At 43.1% G+C, this 19987-nt stretch overlaps 1 protein-coding gene and 1 pseudogene across 2 annotated transcripts in view; one reads left to right on the top strand and one right to left on the bottom strand.

Annotated features, from left to right (window-relative positions):
- CAPNS1 (calpain small subunit 1) overlaps positions 1-19987 on the bottom strand; it is a 64859-nt gene that overhangs the window by 15160 nt on the left and 29712 nt on the right. For both annotated transcript variants that reach the window (XM_073598796.1, XM_073598797.1), the window contains 2 exons: positions 3276-3365; positions 3072-3129 (listed from right to left, as the gene is read on the bottom strand). In XM_073598796.1, coding sequence (XP_073454897.1) covers positions 3072-3129; positions 3276-3365 — 148 coding nt within the window. The remainder of the gene's footprint in view (positions 1-3071; positions 3130-3275; positions 3366-19987) is intronic.
- Positions 8496-8614, top strand: LOC141109137 (5S ribosomal RNA; annotated as a pseudogene).

Here is a 19987-nt window from a genome sequence, read left to right as displayed (position 1 = left end):
ATCAAATGGAACCACCACCCACAGCCATACATGAAAATACTTGGAAGGAAAGAAATACAAGAGCTACCCATGCTGACCTGATTTTGAAACCCATATAAATATCAGAACAAAAACGGGAGAAAAATTTTTTTTTAAAAAAATACACTTTCGTAAGTTTATTTGCTGGACGTCTCTTGGGATTTTCATGTCACTTTCTGTCCCTGTGACAGCAAGTCAAGAAAAAAGGGCAGCAGCTGTCACAGAAATAACTTAAAAGTTCTAACCCCCTGCCCATTGTACTGACAAAGAGGACAGTTTACTTTGCCCTGAGAAAGGGGTGCTGTATGACCCCAAATTGTTGGTGATCTACAGCATCAATTCAATAAAAGGTCTTTCATGATGCAATGATGGTGAGCCAAAGAGAAATGTCCGACCTAAGAAGGGACTACAACACCTAGGACCAACATCAGTGGCTACACAGCAAAGCCTGCTCAAGATGGTGGCCCTAGGTCATGCGCCAAAGCATGGCTTCATATACAGAGAATAGATACCATCAAGAAGTTTGTAAATTCATGTCTCCTGTAGTCTCATTGTAGCGAGTATGCATGTTCCAATTAGGGTTGGTATGCAGTGGTGTTAACTGGCTTGTAACTTATCCAGACTTTTCTTTTAAAAGCCAAAGCTTTCCCCACCCTCTTATACCTTCTCAGTCTCCCTATTGGTACTGTATTGTGATAGATATCCTCACTGACCAGAACCCTTTTTTTTTAAATGGCATTTAAGGCCCCTTTCACACTGATCAGTTTTTCTTCCATTTTTGCCTTATCAAAAAGCAGAAGAAAAATGCATGACCATTAAATCCTATGAAGCCCTTCTTCAACACCGGTCAGTTGCATTTTTACAAGTCCTGCTTGCTACATTTAGTAAAAAAAACCCACACCAAAATGAAATGAATGGAAAACGTGTTTAAGTCACGGCCTTTTGTCACAGGTACAAAACGCACTGGAAATGCAGCAAAAATGCATATAATGTGTTTTTACAACAGAGCAGTCCGATTGCAAAAAAAAAAAAAAAAAAAAAAAAAAAAAAGGTAGGAATACTCCTATTCTCCAATGATCTGATGCCCATGAGGTCCCTCTCTGGTGCCGGCATCTTCTTACCAGCTTCTTTGAGCACCTTGATGCTGGAGTCCTTTATCACAAACCATGGGCACTGTGCCAGAAATGAAGAAAGAGCTGTGCATGCGTAGCCCCATGTACATACCTGAGGGGATTGCGACGGGCAGGTAAGTGGTATTTTATTGCAGAAAAGACACTGCGTGTCTTTTCTGCAATAAACAGCCTGCCTTTGTACAATTTTTGAACGTGAGCTCTTCCCAGTAGCAGCGCATACAAAATAAAAAACAAAAAACAAAAACCCCACAAATACACACACACACACACACACACACAATGCTTCTCAAGCCCATGTGACCATGCTGGTGTGAGGTTTGGTGAGGCACGAGCTGACAAAAGGAGGGGAGAGAGTTCTCAGCCTTGTGCAAGCTCCAAGCAAGGGCTTAGAGCTTATAGCAACGGGGCAAAATTTCTCCAGCACTCAAAAGGACAGCCACCAGTCCGGTATAGACGCACAGTCTATGTAATCTTAAGGACAATGCTTCAGGGGTGTAGCCCTCCTCAGACAGGGGAATCCAACTAAGAATGGCAAAAGAACACTCAGGGGGCGAAAACGCCTAGCGTATTACCCAAGGTTTATTAACCACTTCAACACCAGGCCTATTTCTGACATTTGTTGTTTACAAGTTAAAAATCTGTATTTTTTGCTAGAAAATTACTTAGAACCCCCAAACATATATAGTTTTAGCAAAGATCCTAGAGAATAAACTGGTGGTCATTGCAATATTTTATAGTCACTGTATTTGCGCAGCGATCTTTCAAACGGAATTTTTTGGGAAAAAAAAATAATGAATAAAAGCTAAAAAACTGTAAAATGAAATTAGAAAATTGCGCACACTTGTGGAATGGTGACAAACTACAAAATCTCCATAGGCGATGCTTTAAAAATCTTTAACGGTTACCGGTTTAGAGTTACAGAGGAGGTCTTGCACTAGAATTATTGCTCTCGCTCTAATGATCATGGTGATACCTCACATGTATGATTTAAACACGGTTTACATTTGCGGGTGCGACTTACATAGGAGTTTTCTTTGGCACGCGAGCAAGGAGAGACGGCGCTTCCGGGTTTCTACATCGGAGACCCCATCAAAGCCGAATCTGGCTTGGTTTGGGTCTCCGGCCAGCCGGCAGACGTGCCAGCTGGTGGCTCGGGTGTCCCAGTGGGACGGGAGGCCCGGGCGGAGCAGCGGGAGGATGTCCCCTCCCGCTCTTTGTAATAACAGCCGAGTGGCTGCTTAGCCGCTTCGGTTATTAGAAGAAAGCAGACCGTCCGCTCGAAAAAACAAAACAAAAAAAAAAAAAAAAAAAAAAAAAAAAAACACACACATCGTACTGGGGTGATGTCTGCCACTGTAAGCATCACCCCAGTACAGCCACTTCAGCAAAATAACATACAGGTACGTGATTTAAAAGTGGTTAAACAAAAGCAAACAGCCAAATAAACACTCACAACTAGATGCAATGCGCATGACTCTGATGGTCAATCGACGTGGCGTCATCGACAGGCTGATGCGTTTTGGGGACGCATCCCCTTCTGGAGCTACAAGGAAAGGGATGCATCCCCGAAACGCATCAGGCTGCCAACATCACCAATTGCTTGGTCATGCGTTGACAGACCATCAGAGAGTGTCATGTGCATTGCATCCGTTTGTGATTATTTATTTGGCTTTTTGGTTTCGTTTAATAAACCTTAGGTAATGCACTAGGCGTCTATGCTCCTGTGTGTTCTTTTGCTTGGAGCTTACAGAGCCAACTCTTCCTTACCCCCAATGGCCAAGCAGAGCAGATAAATAAAAAGGGGGGGGGGTAAATGCAGCTGGAATTTAAGTGAACCTGTGGCTTGGAATTGCATTTGCACGTAAATAAAAAAAGAAAATATTATATTTTTATAATTATATATATTATAATCACACTTACGTTTCGCAATAATTTTGTTGAGGATTCCCATCAGCTCTGTTGCGCTGACTTCCATGTCCTGTGAGAACACAAGAGTCAGTGACACAGCAAGCAAACATTTCAGGTCAACCAGAAAACCCTCCCTGAGAAAACAGCATGTGTGCCAGGTACTGAGTCACAGGGACCTGGATGGTTCCAAGCAGAAAGGAAAACCTGCGTACTCACATCTCCAGCCAGCTGATTGAAGACCCTCCGGAATTGCCGATCTTCATCACTCTCATTTGCCTGAATGACGGAAGGATGGCTTCTGGCAGGCTGAAGAGATAGTTGGAAGGGTTAGATGGCAAGGAGATGAGAAGCACTGCGGTAATGTGACAGAATGCCAAACACTATGGAATACTTTTGTAAATATTGCAACTGACTGAATAAAGTAGAGCTGAACACAAAAAGCTAAAATTTCTTATAACAACAGGAAACATTTAGTAGTGTTAAGCAGGCCATACATGGTCGAAATTCGAACGAATTTTCTTTTCAAAATCAGAAAGTTGTTTTTTTTGAGATCCGATGGTGCCACCATTGATTTTCGAAATTCGGCCGACCAAGCCTTCAATTTCACCTTGTGTTGCTACAGAAAAGAATTTGTGGCCGGGAATCTTTTCTCTCCGTAAATTTTCTTTTCTTGCACATTTTTTTTCATATTACATTTCTCGCATGATTCTCCCATCATTGATAAGAAAATCGTTCGTTTTTCAAAAAAATTTCCAACATGTCCGATTCCTCAAATTTGATTGCCGCACGAAAATCGCCCGTTGCTGCAGCCCACTAATGGTGTGAAATTCGTACGAAAATTCTTAGATATGATTTTCGAAAGAAAATGCTTTCGAAATTCGAACCGTGTATGGCCGGTATTCCCCAGGAAAAAAAAAAAAAAAAAAATATATATGCACCTTCTGTCTGGAATTCCCCCTGAAAAATAGCACTGCACTTTCTGGTATGTGAGTGTGCATTGGCACTTCTGTGCGTTCATTCTTAGGTCTCATGTACGCAGGGCGTTTTTATTTCTCCCCAGGACACCTTTGCTCCAGGGGAGAAAAAAAAAAAAAAGCTGCATTAAAGTGTTACTAAACCCAGGCCCCTGCATTCACTATATCTGGTCTCTCACAGTACACAGGAAATGCAATTATTTTTTGTAACTATAAACTGCTAAATACCTTTTCTCAGTAGTATATATCAGTCGTGTGACTTCTATCAGTGTCTGGTAAAAGCTTGTAGGAGGAGTTTTTATTTCCCCACAATTGTCCTATGAGGCTGCAGGACTCCTGACCCTCTGTATGGTGCCGATTGGCCCTGTGCTGATCACATGCACCCTCCCAAAAAAGCACGCACACACATGCACGCAGCCTGACTCCAGTAGCTGTCTTATCCGGACACGTTTTGGAGTCAGTGGAAGAAGGGGAGAATCTGTATACAGGATCAAACAACCTTTTTACACAATGCAGAGGATTAAGCCCTTAGGTTCCACAGTGAGTATAACAAGCATGCTTTACTGCATATACAGACAGATTTTACAGTTGTGGGTTTAGTAACACTTTAATACTGCATTGTACACCTTCCAGCCACAGCAGCTATCAGACACGCAGTTTTACAGGCTGCTAGCAGTGGGGCTGGAGGATGCTGCCTTCACCACAACTCCAGGATCTTGTGTACCGGAGCTAAATGCCCAGGGTGGATTAGGCCTAATCCATAGCACAGAGACTAAATTGACCTGTGGTCCAAGATAACAGAGTGGGGTCAATTTGAGACAATGAAGGCAGAAGACACAGGACAGGTCTGAATTTTTGACACAGAACAAGAAGAAGTATTTTTTTTCTTGCATTTGGTAAATTTAACAGACCAAAATGAAGCAAATAGTTTATGGTCAGGGTAACTATACACTTTAAAATGTCTCTGCTTTGGTGACTCCAGTGTGCTGTTGATGCCCTGCTATCTAAAGCCAGCAATAGATGAATCAAATCTTGGCCAGTTCAGCAGGGACTGGCCAAGATTCGAGCCATCTATGAGCAGGTTGGTTTTACTGAAGTCGGTCCATTGATTAATTTCAGTACATACAACCAGCCTCACTGGCTTTAATTTTTTTTTATGCGAGCACGGCTGGCGGCTATAGCTAGGTATCAAGGTGTTGACACGCTGGCATCACACACAACTGTCAAGATTCATAAGATGTTCCCTCAATGCATCTGTTTACTCTGAAGAATACAAGGCCCTGCTGAACTGAATTACTCAAGTTGGAGGCTGCACCGATGGGTCTCTTGGTCCTGGGGGGGGGGGGGGGGGGGGGGGGGTAGCAGAATGATTGGTTCCCTCCTTTCTGCACCAGTTTAAGCATGGTAATTCTTACATCGATACAGTACATTGGTTCAGTTTGGACCAATATAAACATGTGTTTCTTATCGTACATCACGGGACACAGAGCCATAGTAGTTACTATGTAGATTATAGGCCACCTTCAGATAATGGACACCGGCACGCCCTAAGATAAACAGTGCACTCCCTATATAACCCCTCCCACTACTGGGAGTATCTCAGTTTTTTCGCCAGTGTCTAAGTTGTTGGTCACGAGTGAAGATGTGCTGTGCTGAACTCCACTGAAGCAATCTTTGATGGGGCTAGCTATGCAGCCGGATCCATTCAAGGTGTCTTTTAGGCTGAATTGAATGGTACCCGGGCCTCGTGTCCGAAGAAATGAGGTCTTTGCTTGTAACCACTTCTTTTTAGAGTAATCCTGTGGGTATAATTGAGAAAAAGGCACGACTACTCAAAATACCACCACTGCGCCTCTGGATAGATACAGAGTATGTGGAAGCTGCCATTTAAAAAGGATAAAATATAAAAGCTGAATTTTAACTACTGGTCAATCTGGGATAATGACACAAAGTCAAAATAGCGGCGCTAAATGTTTGTGCACAAGGAGTATTAAATCCCCTAAAGTGACATGTGACTCACAATTTACAAATGAGAATATAACTGGCATGTGCTAAAATATAATAAATGCTAAAGCATTAAATTGACAAATAGCACTAAACACCCTGTGACAAGTGAAGTGATATGATGTAGCTAGTGAAGCTACATTAAAAAAAAAAAAAAATAAAAAAAAAAATAAAATTTTTTTCCCAAAATATAAAATATTGAAGAGGATCTATAGTCGATGTGAAGAATCCATTCACCACACCAATGTGTCTGATTCCATTCCCCTAAAGAAACGCACTCGCTGTATTCCAATGCCTACACTCTCATGTTAGGCTAAAGCGCATTTAAACCACATCCATCCATGGAATCACAGACACATTGGTGTGGTGAATGGATTAAGAGCTCTTCACATAGACTATAGATCCTCTTCAATATTTTATGGACTTTATTTTTTATATTTTGGAATTTTTTTTTTTTTGTAGCTGGCAGGTCAAAAAAAAAAAAAAAAAGTTTAGCGACTTTAATCGCATCCCAGTGTTGTCAAGATGTGACAGGTTCTCTTCCATTTTCCTAGGACCCTCAGACTGAGGAACTAGGGGCAGGAGAAAACGATTCCCTCAGGGGACCGTGATGAGGCTGATGACTCCTCTTTTGAGGTGTCAAATGCGGGAGGGTCAGCGTTCACAATCTGTAAGATTGATGGTACAATTTCTTGCTGAATGATCCGCTCCACATTTATGTACCCTTAACTGAATGTTTGGGTTCGCTAAAGCCTCAAGCTGTGCATGCTTTTTCCTGTCCATTCTCTGTTGGAAAAGTTTTTTTGTATCTGGAGGATTACCCAGATAAGCATTATTTTCCTTCTAAAAGTTTTCACACTCTATCCTATGGTAGAGAAAATTCACTAAGTGGGTGTATCAGCAATTAACACTACTATATCCTTTGTAAGTTTGACTTGTCAGCAGACAATACTCAAATACTTAGGGATCCAATGGATAAAAGGTTGGAATTCCTATTAAAAGCTTTTTTCTCTGGCAGGTTGAGTGTCTCAGCCTGCGCTGACAGCAATTGGTTAATCGTTGAGAAACCAGTTTAAACAGGTGTTCAAGGTTATCCTGCTCAGCAGGTCCACCAGGCAGCTTTATGTTTGCAATAGTTGCTATGACAGACTTTATCCTTTAGGCCTTGCGCCCTTTGCTAAGTATCATGCAAGAAGCTCCTGGCTAGTCTTCCTTTTTGCAGTGAAACAGCTATCTGGGGATATTTTGGATTATATCCAAAGAATTTCTAGCAAGAAAGATACCCCCTTTTGTCATTTAAGTGAAGGAGTAAATGTATTTTTTTCAAAGCTCCTTCTTCTGTGCCAGAGGCATCAGCCTCTGGGCAGTCGCATCAGCTTCTGCCATCAGGTTCAAAGGGTAATCCTCAGGGTTAACCCCAGGAACAAAAGAAGTCTTAGGGGAGGAAACCTACAAGGTACTGAAGCCTCCTTATGAGGAGGTACCCCCGCTTGCTCAATAAAGGAGACATTTTTATGCAGTTCTCAGCCATCTGGCAAAAAGATTGTCAAGACAAATGGGGGACTTCCTCAATAGCTCCAAAACGTACAAACTGGAGTTCCAAGAGTTTCCGTCTCCACGTTTTCTCAGAGCAAATGTTCCTAAGGATCCAAAGAAAAGAAATCTCTCAAGCATTGGACCTTCTTTTGGCAAAAAAGTGTTCATGATGGCCCCCATGTAAGAGCAGAGGTTGGGGTTTGGTTAAATCCAAATGGACATTCTGGATCTCAAAGGATCTAAAATTCAATTCCTGAATATAATCTTTTTTTGCATGAAGTCAATCCAATCTGTTATCTCCATCCTACAAGGAGGAGAACTTCTGGCGTCAATCGACATCAAAGATGCATATCTCCATATGCCTATTTCCTCGTTCACTAGTAAGATCTTCTTTTAAAGTGGAAAATCTTCATTTTCAGTGTGTAGCTCTGCTTTCCGATCTAGCTACTGCACCTCTAGTACAAAGGTTCTGACTCCTTATCTAGCCAGATTGAGGGCCCAAGGTATAACGATTATGGTTTACCCAGTTGATCTGTTCTCGTTAGACCAGTCGGTAGCCCGCTTAGACCAAGGTATGGTCACCACATTCAACTACCTGGAATATCTAGGTCGGATTCTCAACCTAGGAGGAATCTTCTTTAAAACCATGAAGAAAATATTTGGGTCTGATCATAGGTACGCCCAGAAAAGGGTATTCGTACCCCAGGCTAAGATCAGCGCCATAAAGGAACTGATTTAGGTAGTCAAAGCAAGATGATTTTATCCTATTCAACTTTGCGTGAGGTTGTCGGGAAAGATGGTGGCTTCATTCAAGGCCGTTCCTTATGCTCAGTCTCATTCTAGACTGCTGCAAAACAGTATCCTATCGGCTTAAAACAAAAAAGATTTCAAGCTCTACATTTCTAATGTGTCTGACTCCAAAGCCTACGGCCCCATCACCCTGATAGCGCTCGATCTCATCTGATCTTGGGGGCTAAGCAGGGTTGGGCCTGGTTAGTACCCGGATGAAAGACCACCTGGAAATACCAGGTGCTGTAGGCTGGGTGCGCCGGAGCCTTAGTTTATGGTTAACATCCAAAAAGCCTGCAAAGGGGAAAATCCTTCCTTTAGTTACCTGGGAAATAGTAACAACATATGCCAACTTTTTTTGTTTAGGTTGGGGGACAGTCCTGCAAGAGGCAGCTGTCCAAGAGAAGTGGCCTAGATCAGAAATGGCCTCTCTCATTAACATTTTAGAAATTCAGGCAGAACACTTGGTCCTGAGGGCCTGAACGTTCAGTTTAAAAGGTATTGTCCTGCTAGGATTCAATCCATGTATGCTACAGCAATGGCCTATATCACCAAGGGGGCACAAGAAATTGTGCGGCCCAGAGGAAGGTGAATCTTATCCTATCTTGGGCAGAAAACAATGTACTTTGCCTATCGGCAGTTTTAATTCTAGGAATAGAGAATTGGCAGGTGGACTACTTGAGTCGCCAGCAGTTGTTCCTGGGAGAAAGAATCCTTCACACAGATATCTTCCTGTCAATATGTCAAGGATGGGGGATCCCAGACATAGATCTGTTTGTGTCCAGGATCAAAAAAAAGATTGACAACTTTGTGTCAAGAACAAAGGATCCGCTAGCATGCGGAACGGATGCCTTGCTATTCCCGTGGAATCGGTTCACACTGATTTGTGCTTACACTCCTATTCTGCCTGCATCCACGACTTCTTCACAGGATCAAGCAGGAAGGGAAGTCGCTGATTCTTGTGACCCCCAGCGGGGGTATGCAGAGATCATAGAGATGGCAGTAGGGGACCCATGGACCCCATCTTCACGGCCAGACCTTCTCTCGCGAGGTCCGGAGTTTCATCCTACTATACAAACGCTAAATTTAATGGTTTGACTATTGAGGCCCACACTCTGAAGAAATGTGGGCTGTCAGGTTCGGTAGTTTTCTACCTTGGTTGATGCAGAGCCGGCCTCCATGGTTATATATTATGGAGTCTGGGAAACATATGTCCCCTGGTGTGAAACCAAGGGCTGCACCAAAGGAAATAGGTCAAAGGTAGAGTCCTTGACTTTCTGCAGATGGGGTGAGAAATAAAGCTGGCCTTGAGTGCTTTCTAAGAACAGGTCTCGACCTTATCGGTATTATTTCAACAATATTAAAATAAAAATAAGTGTGGCGCTAAAAAAGAATGTCCTTTATTGGGCGAAGCCAAACAGAATGGTGTCTGGAGGGCAATATGCACAACAAAGATTATTAATGGAAAAAAAGGTCCTGTAGGGACTGTTGATTAGCAACAACAAAACAAATAAATCTAACCACAAAATGAATGTGTACAAATGAGTGAATCATAAATAAAGTAAAATGGCATATGGAGTGAACCAATGTACACACCAATATATGTACATAAAAGGGGAAATGATGTAAGGGGGACCACACACCCAACAATAGGGAAGAGTGGTTATAAAATTGTGAAGATAGTGTACATCACGGGCATATTGCACATGAAAAAAATTGTGTATAAATTTGTGAAGGTTGTGCACAACACAAGTGTATTACAAAGAGGATAAAGTTCATAACGTGAAAAGAACCAATAACTAAAAGTGCCGGGCTGCTAATACAATAAAAAGTCCATCCGGAACTTAAGTGAGTGAAGTGATGACTATAAGTCCAAATAATACAATGGAAGGCGATCAACAGCCACCAAACTCAGTGTGGGAGGACCAATGGATCCAAAGATGGTATCCGCGAGTTGCGGTCATAAACTTCTGTGTGAAAGGTGTAGGCATAAATACCCTTACCAGAGAGGATGGACTCCCAGTCAGCGACTTGGGAGTCAAACAGGCTTATATCAGAGTAGGGGGAGTAGCTCCTGGTTCCCAACGATTGAGGATGATGAAGGAGTGGTAATGTTCACCGACCCGATCTCTCTGATCTCACCAACCTGTCGCTTCAAAGATGTCAATGGTAGGTGGTTGTTAAAGATCCAACTTCGTAGGAAGGATGTCACTCCTCCTCTACTGTCACTTCCAGTAATGTCTCCTCTCTACTTCCTCCCGACTCACCTCTCACCCGGAACTTTCCTACAATTTATTTTATTTTAATTTTCCTACAATTTGTCTGATTGTGGTGTTGGCTGCTTTGCTTTGTGGTTGGCGCATTATTATTTTTGAATTCTGTGGTATTATTTCAACGACCACTTGCTTTGCAAAGTCCATAACTTTATTCAGGGGGGGGGTAACACGGCTTAATCTCCGGTTGAGTATCCCCTGAACGCTTGCGACTTGAATTTAGTTTTGTCGGTATCACAAAACAGCCTTTTTTTGGGCTGATACACATCTTCCCTTGGTCCTTTTTTGACAAGGAAACTATTTTTTCTGGTAACCATATCTGCTGTAAGAAGGGTATCAGTCTTTCTTGTAAAGAGCCATGTCTTTATTGTTCACAAGGATAAGGCAATATTGCATCCTCATCCTAATTTTTTACCAAAGGTAGTATCAGGTTTTTATCTAAACCAGGATATTGTTCTACCGTCTTTTTTCCAGAACCCAGTTTGGAAGAAAAAATAAATAACTAACTAAATTTTTCTGATGTGGTGAGAGCAGTCAAAGTCTACTTAAAGGAGGAGATTGCTCAGATTCAGGAAACGGATGTTTTTGTTCGCCTTGCCTGTAGGTCCTAAAAGAGGACAGGCAGCATCAAAATCTACTATTCTAAATAGATTTGACAAGTAATCGTTCAAGCTTATGGTTTAAAGAGGTGTATTTCACCCTCTCGAATCAAGACGCACTTCTCTAGGGCTGTTAGTGCTTCCTGGGCAGTGCATCACCAAGCCTCCATGGCTCAAATCTGCAAGGCGGCAACTTGGTCTTCAGTCTATACATTTACCAGATTCTATCAAATAGATGTAAAAGGTCATGAGGATATCGCCTTTGGGCGCAGTGTACTGCAGGCTACAGTATAAGTCCTCTAGTCTCTTATTGCCCTACTTTTTGTTGTGTCTCCCTTCAGCTGGCATTGCTATGGGACATCCCACATAGTAACTATTATGGCTCTGTGTCCCGTGATGTACAATAAGAAAATAGGATTATTAAAACAGCTTACCTGTAAAATCCTTTTCTTTGAAGTACATCACAGGACACAGAGGTCCCTCCCTTCTTTGGTATACACGTGTATTGCTTTGCTACATAACTGAGATACTCCCAGTAGTAGGAGAGGTTATATAGGAAGTGAACTTTTTATCTTAGGGTGTGCCAGTGTCCATCACCTGAAGGTGGACTATAACCCACATAGTAACTACTATGGCTCTGTGTCCCGTGATGTACTTCAAAGAAAAGGATTTTACAGGTAAGCCGTTTTAAAAATACTATTATATATACACCATAACTTTTGCTTCCCTGTGGGAGATGAAAAGCCAGTGCTACTTCAGTGATCTCCACTAGCCTCCAGTCCTGTGCCAAGCGTATGCCCCGCTGCTTACTGAAAGCAGGTGGTCGCTTGCTCTATGCTGGGTGCCATTCAGGTTTCATTCACACCTAGGCGATTTGAATTGCGGGCAGAATCGTCGCAATTCCAAACTGCAGGCAAATGTGAGATGCATTTGCGATGTCATTACTTCTTAATGGCACCCCAATAGCAGTGCGATTTTGGCACGATAAATCACGCAGCAATCACGGCAAATCGCAACACTGTCGCCCAAAAGAAGCGCCTGCTCCTTTTTGAGTGACAAGCTTTGCGTTTTGCGTTTTTGCCATGATTGTAGCATGGCTTTTAACACAGCAAAAATTGCACCACCATGTCAAGAAGTAAATGGCACCTGCATTTTGCCGCAGTTTGGCATTGCGTGAATGAAGCCTTAGAGAAACTTTGCATCTGTTCAATAATACGTGTGAACGAGCCCAAACATTTTTCCGAGTCATCGTTCAGGACACACAGAAAACATACACTGGTACTCATAATGGGGCAGAACCCTGTAGAAAGATTTATGAAGTAGGCTTGACTTGCGTGGGAAAAGAGAAAGCAAAAATGTCTCAATAGGAAAGCCTAACCACATCAAACCTGAAATGTCATGCAGCCAGAGGCTGACGTGGCTTTCAATGTATGTATGGTTTGAAACCTAATAAAGAGAACAATTTTTGCTGTCAAGATCTGTATTGTTCCAGCATGTGAGAAGTATCATGAATAAGGCAAGCAGGGAGGAGATTCAGCAGTGGAACACCCCCAGGCCATTCAAAAGAAAAAGAAAGACACCATTTGGGAGAGAAGTGAAGCTGAACTCCAATACAAAAAGCAAAACATAGTTGGGAGCAGTTTTTACCTGCCAAAAAAAAATTATATTATATAAATTAGGGCTGAAACAACTAATCGATAACTAATCGATTATGAAATTAATTGATTACTATTTTCATAATCGATCAGCCAGAACATAATGGGGTTAAAAATAATAAAATTAGCCCTTTATAGTACAAAAAGAGCAAATAATCGCTACTGTAAATATTACTTTCACAGTTCTACAGTAAAAAAAAAAAAAAAATGAACCCCTGCAGTAGCGATTTTTTGCTTTTTTTGGACTATAAAGGGCTCATTTTAGTTTTTTTAACCCCATTATGTTACTAAATGTCTTAGACCTGGTTCACATCTATGTGTTTTTTGGTGCTTTTTGCAGAAACGCACTACAGTTCATTTAACATGGTTTTCTATGGGACACGTTCACATCTATGCTTTTTTTTCCGCCGCTGCGTATTTGGAAAGGGTCAAGGACTTTTTTTTTTTTTTTTAACCCAGAACTGTGCTTTTTTTGGTTCAATATACTTCAATGGAGAAGCTGCAGAAAAGCATGTAATGCGTTTTTGCAGCAATTTGTATTTTTTAATCTGCCCAACAACAAATTGGCCAAAAAACTGTATTGCTCTTCTAATAGTGTATATACAGTATATCTCTTCTGTCTGTTATTCTCAGAGTGGATTCAATATTGTTCCCTAACCATATAGTTGGTTGTTTATATTTACCACTGCTTAGAGATATTTAAGAATAAATTGCTTTTTTTTTTTTAAAAACTTTACATATTAACTAAATTATACACCACACTTTTTTTTTTTTTTTAAGGTTATTAACCGATTAATCGATCAAAAACAATAATCGACCAACTAATCGATTATGAAAATAATCGTTAGTTGCAACCCTAATATGAATCATACATATATTTTTATATTATCTCCAGGTTCTAAGATTCACACAGCTCTGCACTAAAGCACAGCCAAGCAGATGAAACCACTTTGTGACTGTTAACCGCTTGCCGTCCGTAATATATTATATATATATATATATATATATATATATATATATATATATATAAACAAGGCAGACTGCCGTCCTGTCAGTAGGGAAGGTAGTTTCTGCAAAGCAAGAACACAGATCTCTTCCTTCCCACAGTACAAGCACCTCCCACACAGTGAGTAAGCACACATTTATCACTTTGATTGCCCCTGTTAACCACTTCCCTGCCAGTGTCATTAGTACAGTGACAGTGCATATTTTTTACCACTCACTGTATTAGTGTCCCCAAAAAATGTTAAGTGCCAGTTGTCAGATTTGTATGCCACAATGTCACAGTCCCGCTACAAGTCTAAGATCGCCGCCATTACTAGTAAAAAAAAAAAAAAAAAAAAAAAAAAAAAACCCCACACAAGTTAGACTTACCGGTAACTTGTTTTCCAGAAGACTTTTAGGACAGCACCTGAGAGATAGTGACTCCTCCCAGCGGACCATAGGAAACACCTTCCTCCAGAACTTTAAAGGGAGGCACCTCCCTACCATACTTCAGTTGTGGCAGAGAACCTCCAGTCCCGGCTAGAACACAACACATACGTTAGTCACAGCATAGTATATTAAACACATAAGGGCGGGATGTTGCTGTCCTGAAAGACTTCTGGAAAACAAGTTACCGGTAAGTCTAACTTGGTTTTTCCCAAGGCGTCTTTCAGAACAGCACCTGAGAGGATAACAGAGACTTACCCCCTTAGGGTGGGACAACAGCTTGCAGGACCTTTCTGCCAAACGCCTGATCGCTGGCAGATGTGAGATCCAGCCTGTAATGTTTCACAAATGTGTGAAAACTGGACCATGTTGCCGCCTTGCAAATTTGTTCAGGGGTGGCCCCAGTACTCTGGTTGAGTGTGTACAAATTCCTGCTGGTGGAGACAAGCCTGCATCCGAATAAGCCTCTGAAATGGATCATTTTAACCATCTTGCTAAAGAAACTTTAGAAGTCAGGCAACCTTTTCTGTTGCCCGAAAATAGCACAAATAGTGAATCTGAACGTCTAAAAAGCTTTGTCCTTTCCAAGTAACACAAAGTCCTCTTGACATCCAACATGTGGAAAAAAAGTCTCCTTCTCCCCTGCTGGGTTAGGGCAGAAGGTTGGAAGTACAATGTCTTGAGCACGATTCTGCACTGAAGCTACCTTTGGTAAGAATTTTGGATCTGTCCTAACTATCTGAAAAATAGACAAATAAGGTTCCTTAATTGATAGAGCGTTTAGCTCACTGATCCTGCGTGCAGAGACAATGGCAATCAGAAACACGGTTTTAAAAGTGAGATATCTGGGAGGCGCTTCTTCCAAAGGCTCAAAGGGAGCCTTTGTTAGAGACTGCAGGACTACCGACAGATCCCATTTAGGGAAAGCCTTAAGTGGTGCTGGTCTAGATCTTGTAAGAGCCTTAAAAAAAAAAAAATAATAATAATCTGATTACCAGCGGATTTGAGGCCATGGATTTTTCTAAGAACACTGCTAGTGCAGCAACCTGCACCTTCAGGGTACTAACCGCTAGCCCCTTGTCAGCTCCATGTTGTAAAAATTCTAGAATGGAAACAAGACTCCCTGGGTCCTGGGTAGACAAATTACACCATGTATTGTAAACCTTCCAGACCTTACAATATCCCTTGTCACTTTTTTCCTACTTGACATTAGTGTTGAAATCAACCAGTTGGAAAACCCCTTGCTTCTTAGGAGCTGCTCCTCGGATACCAAGCTGTGAGCGCCAGAGTAGCCACCTCTGGGTGATTTACCAGGCCTTGTAACAGAAGATCGTGCCTGAGGAGCAGATGCCAACAAGGTCTGACTGCCATTCTCAGAATGGTTGAAAACAAGGCCCTTCTTGGCCAAAAGAGCATAATTAGGACGACTGGTACCATCTCCTTCTGAACTTTCCTTAATATTAACGGAATTAACTGGAATGGGGGGGGAGGAGGCATAGCAAAGATGGAATTTCCATGGATACGCCAAAGCATCTGTCCCTAGTGACCCATCGTCACCCGTCACCATCCTGCCTCTCCACCACCATAGTGATCTCTTCACCTGGGTTGGAATTTTTACCTCTATTTCCAGGGATTCCAATTTGTGATCCCATGATCTCAGGAGAAAGGCCTGCAGGCACCTGAAGTGTACTCTTGCCCACTGAACGGCCGGCATTGATTAAGTCAGAACACCCAAAGCTGACATAACCGGTCTTACCGTCGCAGCTTCTGGCTGGTCTGTAGTAATGACACCGTATCGTGAATCTTGTCCTTCTCTAAGGGAAGAAAGATCTTTTGATCCACAGAATTGATTAGATAACCTAGAAACCAAATCTCCTGAGATGGGTCTAGGAAAGATTTTTGGAAGTTTATAATCCACCCCAGAGACTCCAAATGGCTGCGTGCTCTGGCTAAATTGCTCTGCAATTCCTCTCTTGAAGGGGTGAAAAATAGCAGATTGTCTAAATAGGGAATTACTGCCATTCCCTGAAGACGAAGCAGAGCTAAGGCTTCTGCCATCACCTTGGTAAAAATTTGGGGTGAGGATGATAGACCGAAGGGTAAGGTCCTGAATTGTGGATGATGAATCATGCCTTCCATCCCTACCGCCAGGTATCTGAAATACCTCTGGGACTGGGGTGGGATCGGAATATGCAGGTATACATCCTTTAACCACTTCCCGCCCTATAGCGGATTGACGTCCGGGAAGTGGTTGTGTTATCCTGACTGGACGTCATATGACGTCCAGCAGGATAACATGCCGCAGCGCGCCTCCGGGGGCGTGCATCGCGGCGATCGGTGGAGCGGTGTGTCAGTCTGACACACCGCTACACTGATGTTGGTAAAAAGCCTCCGGCGGAGGCTATTTACCACGTGATCAGCCGGCTGATCACGCTGTCAATAGGAAGAGCCGTTGATTGGCTCTTCCTCACTCGCGTCTGACAGACGCAAGTAGAGGAGAGCCGATCGGCGGCTCTCCTGGCAGGGGGGGTCTGCGCTGATTGTTTATCAGCGCAGCCCCCCCTCAGATCACCCCACTGGACTACCAGGGATGCCACTAGGACCACCAGGGAAGGGGCAACGTGGATGGCCAGGTATGTACCCCATGGCCATCCACATGTGCCCAATCTGTGCCAATCAGTGCCCACAAATGGGCACTGATTGGCACTATTATGTCCATGATATGCCCAGATCTGCCCAGCAATGCTCTATCAGTGCCACCTGTCATTGCCCATCAGTGCCACCTGTCATTGCCCATCAGTGCCACCTGTCAGTGCCCATCAGTGCCACCTGTCAGTGCCCATCAGTGCCACCTGTCAGTGCCCATCAGTGCCCATCAGTACCACCCATATATACCAATCAATGCCACCTACGAGTGCCCATCAGTGCCGCCTATGTGTGCCCATCGGTGCCACCTATGAGTGCCCATCAGTGCCGCATACCAGTGCCACCTATCAGTGCCCATTAGTGCCACCTCATCGGTGCCCATCAGTGCCGCCGTATCAGTGCCCATTATTGAAGGAGAAAGCGTACTTATTTACAAAAAAATTTAACAGAAACAAAGAAAAACTTGTTTTTTTTCGAAATTTTCGGTCTTTTTTTATTTGTTGCGCAAAAAATAAAAACCGCAGAGGTGATCAAATACCACCAAAAGAAAGCTCTATTTGTGGGAACAAAATGATAAAAAATTTGTTTGGGTACAGTGTAGCATGACCGCGCAATTGTCATTCAAATTGCAACAGCGCTGAAAAGGTGAAAATTGGGCTGGGCGGGAAGGTGTCTAAGTGCCTGGTATTGAAGTGGTTAAATCTATTGACACCATGAAGCAACCTGGCGTCAGTAGATTTCTGACCGAGAAAACTCCATCTTCAACTTTCTGTATTTGATGGATTCGTTTAGTGGTTTTAGATTGAGAATCAAAGTCTTCCTGTTGTTTTTTTTACCAGGAAGATATGAGAATAGAACCCCTCCTGCCATTCTTTTAGTGGCACTTTGATTACTACACCCTGCTGCATCAGTTCCTCTAAAGAAGACTTCATGGCCAGGGCCCTTACTGGATCTCGTGGGGTATTTGTTATCAGAAACCTTTTTGGAGGGCTTTTGGTAAACTCGAGAGTGTAGTCCTGTGAGAGAGTAGTCAGAATAAACTGATTTGAAGTTATCCCTGACCACTGCGGAAGAAACTCTCGTAATCTTCCGCCCACCCGCAGGGACAAGTCATTGGGATTTCTCGGCCTGTGTAGGAGGATGGAAGAGAATTTCGCCTTTACCTTTCGGTTTTTGTGTGGACCAATTTTTCCTTCTCCCCTGAAACTTGCTGTCTTGCTCCTGAGCTTTTTGGAGGTCGAAAAAGACGTTTTGGGACCTGCTTTTTTTTCTTTTTGACCGGGAAGGACTTCTTTTTATCAGCAGTTCTGTCTAGGATACTATCTAGATCAGGGCCAAAAAGAAAGTCACCCAAAAAAGGAATTCCACAAAGCTTGCTTTTTGAAGCTGTATCACCTGGCCAGGTCTTTAGCCATAAAGCTAGTCTTGCAGCATTTGTCAGAGTTGCTGATCTAGCTGACATTTTAATTGCTTCAGCCGAGGCATCTGCAATATAAGCAAATGCAGAGATCAGGGTAGGAAAAGAATCTAAAATCTCCTGCTTAGGGGAATCTGCCACTATATGCGATCTTAGTTGGTTCACCCAGTATTCCAGATTCCTGGCTACACGTGTTGTAGCCATTGCCGGCTTTAAATTGCTCATGACTGATTGCCACGATCTCTTGAGCAAAAGATCCATGCGTTTGTCCGTTGGATCCTTCAGAACCCCCATGTCTTCAAAAGACAGGTCTGTGGATCTTGAGACCTGGAAGAAGGCAGCATCCAACCTGGGCACCTTGTTCCACACTGCAGAAGGGTCCTCCTCAAAAGGAAATCGCCTTTTGTGGGCTTTGGAAAATAAGGGTTCTCTCTCTGGATCCTGCCATTCTTTTTTAATGGCGTCAGAAATGACCGAATGGGCTGGGAATGTCCGCCCCTTAGGCTCGTTTAACCCTGCATACATGCGGTCATGAAGAGATCATTCCTTTTCTTCACTTAAGCCAAGCGTAACATGAATAGCTTTAAGGAGCCCATCTACTTCTTCTAGGGATAGATTAAAATTTGGAGGGGGCCACCTCAGCCTCCTTTTCTGAGTCTTTAACGGAAGGAGCAGGGGATTGCTCTTCCCTGTTTCAAGCGTCTTCAGGTAGAGCTTCCACCACCGGGATAGAAAGGGAACCCTGGGAAGACTCTGAAGTGGATGGCCGACTAGCAGCTGGGTTAACTAGAGAGTCATGAAAAGTTTGAATTGTGGCATATAGTTCCTTCTTTACAGAGGCAACCAGGTCAACACAAACAGAAGCTGATTTCTCCTTGACTAAATAAGGATGCAAGCACTGCACAGGGCTTTTTTCCAATTCTCTCCCATTTTGGCCCTACAAGAAGGACATCTCTTTTTTGGGTCAGAGCTTTTAGCCTGAAATGACAAAAGGGGGAGAAAAAAAAAAAAAAAAAAAAAAAAAAAAAAAAAAAAAAAAAAAAAAACACACAGGGGACCTTTCAGTGAGACCCAGTCTCTGCTTTAAAAAGGACCACCACACAGGTGCACTAAGAAGAAACCAGTCAGCCTCTAGTGCCCAGACAGGTCCCTTGCCACTAGGGGGTAAGAAAAAAGGAGAGAGACCAAAATCACCTGTAAGAGAAAAAGGCAGACTTTAACCGCTGCCTCCTACCTGAGCCTTGCTGGTGCCTGTGCCTACCCCCACTGCTGCAAACGCCGACTCTTCCATAGCAGGTATGCAGCTTTCCACTCATGGCTTCACACGCCGCTTCCGGACTCCCATAGTGCCTCTGCACCAGACCGGAAATGGAAATAGGCGCCAGCTCCTGTTCTCCCTCCTCCCCTTGCGTCCACGCCGGAAATGACGGTTTTCGCCCACCCGGTGACCTGCTCTGTCACTTCCTGAGACTGTGCAGGCCAACGTAACTACGGCTCTCGCCGAGAGCTAGGAGGGAAAGAGGAGCCCGATTACTACCGCTGCAGAAGCCTGGGTAGGACTGGAGGACAGCGGGTCTCTAGCGGAGGGAAAAAAAAAAAAAAAA

The sequence above is a fragment of the Aquarana catesbeiana genome, linkage group LG09, assembly GCF_042186555.1.
Source record: "Aquarana catesbeiana isolate 2022-GZ linkage group LG09, ASM4218655v1, whole genome shotgun sequence".
NCBI lineage: Eukaryota > Metazoa > Chordata > Amphibia > Anura > Ranidae > Aquarana > Aquarana catesbeiana.
Note: the sequence above shows the minus strand (reverse complement) of the source record. Positions and strands in the feature narration are given on the sequence as shown.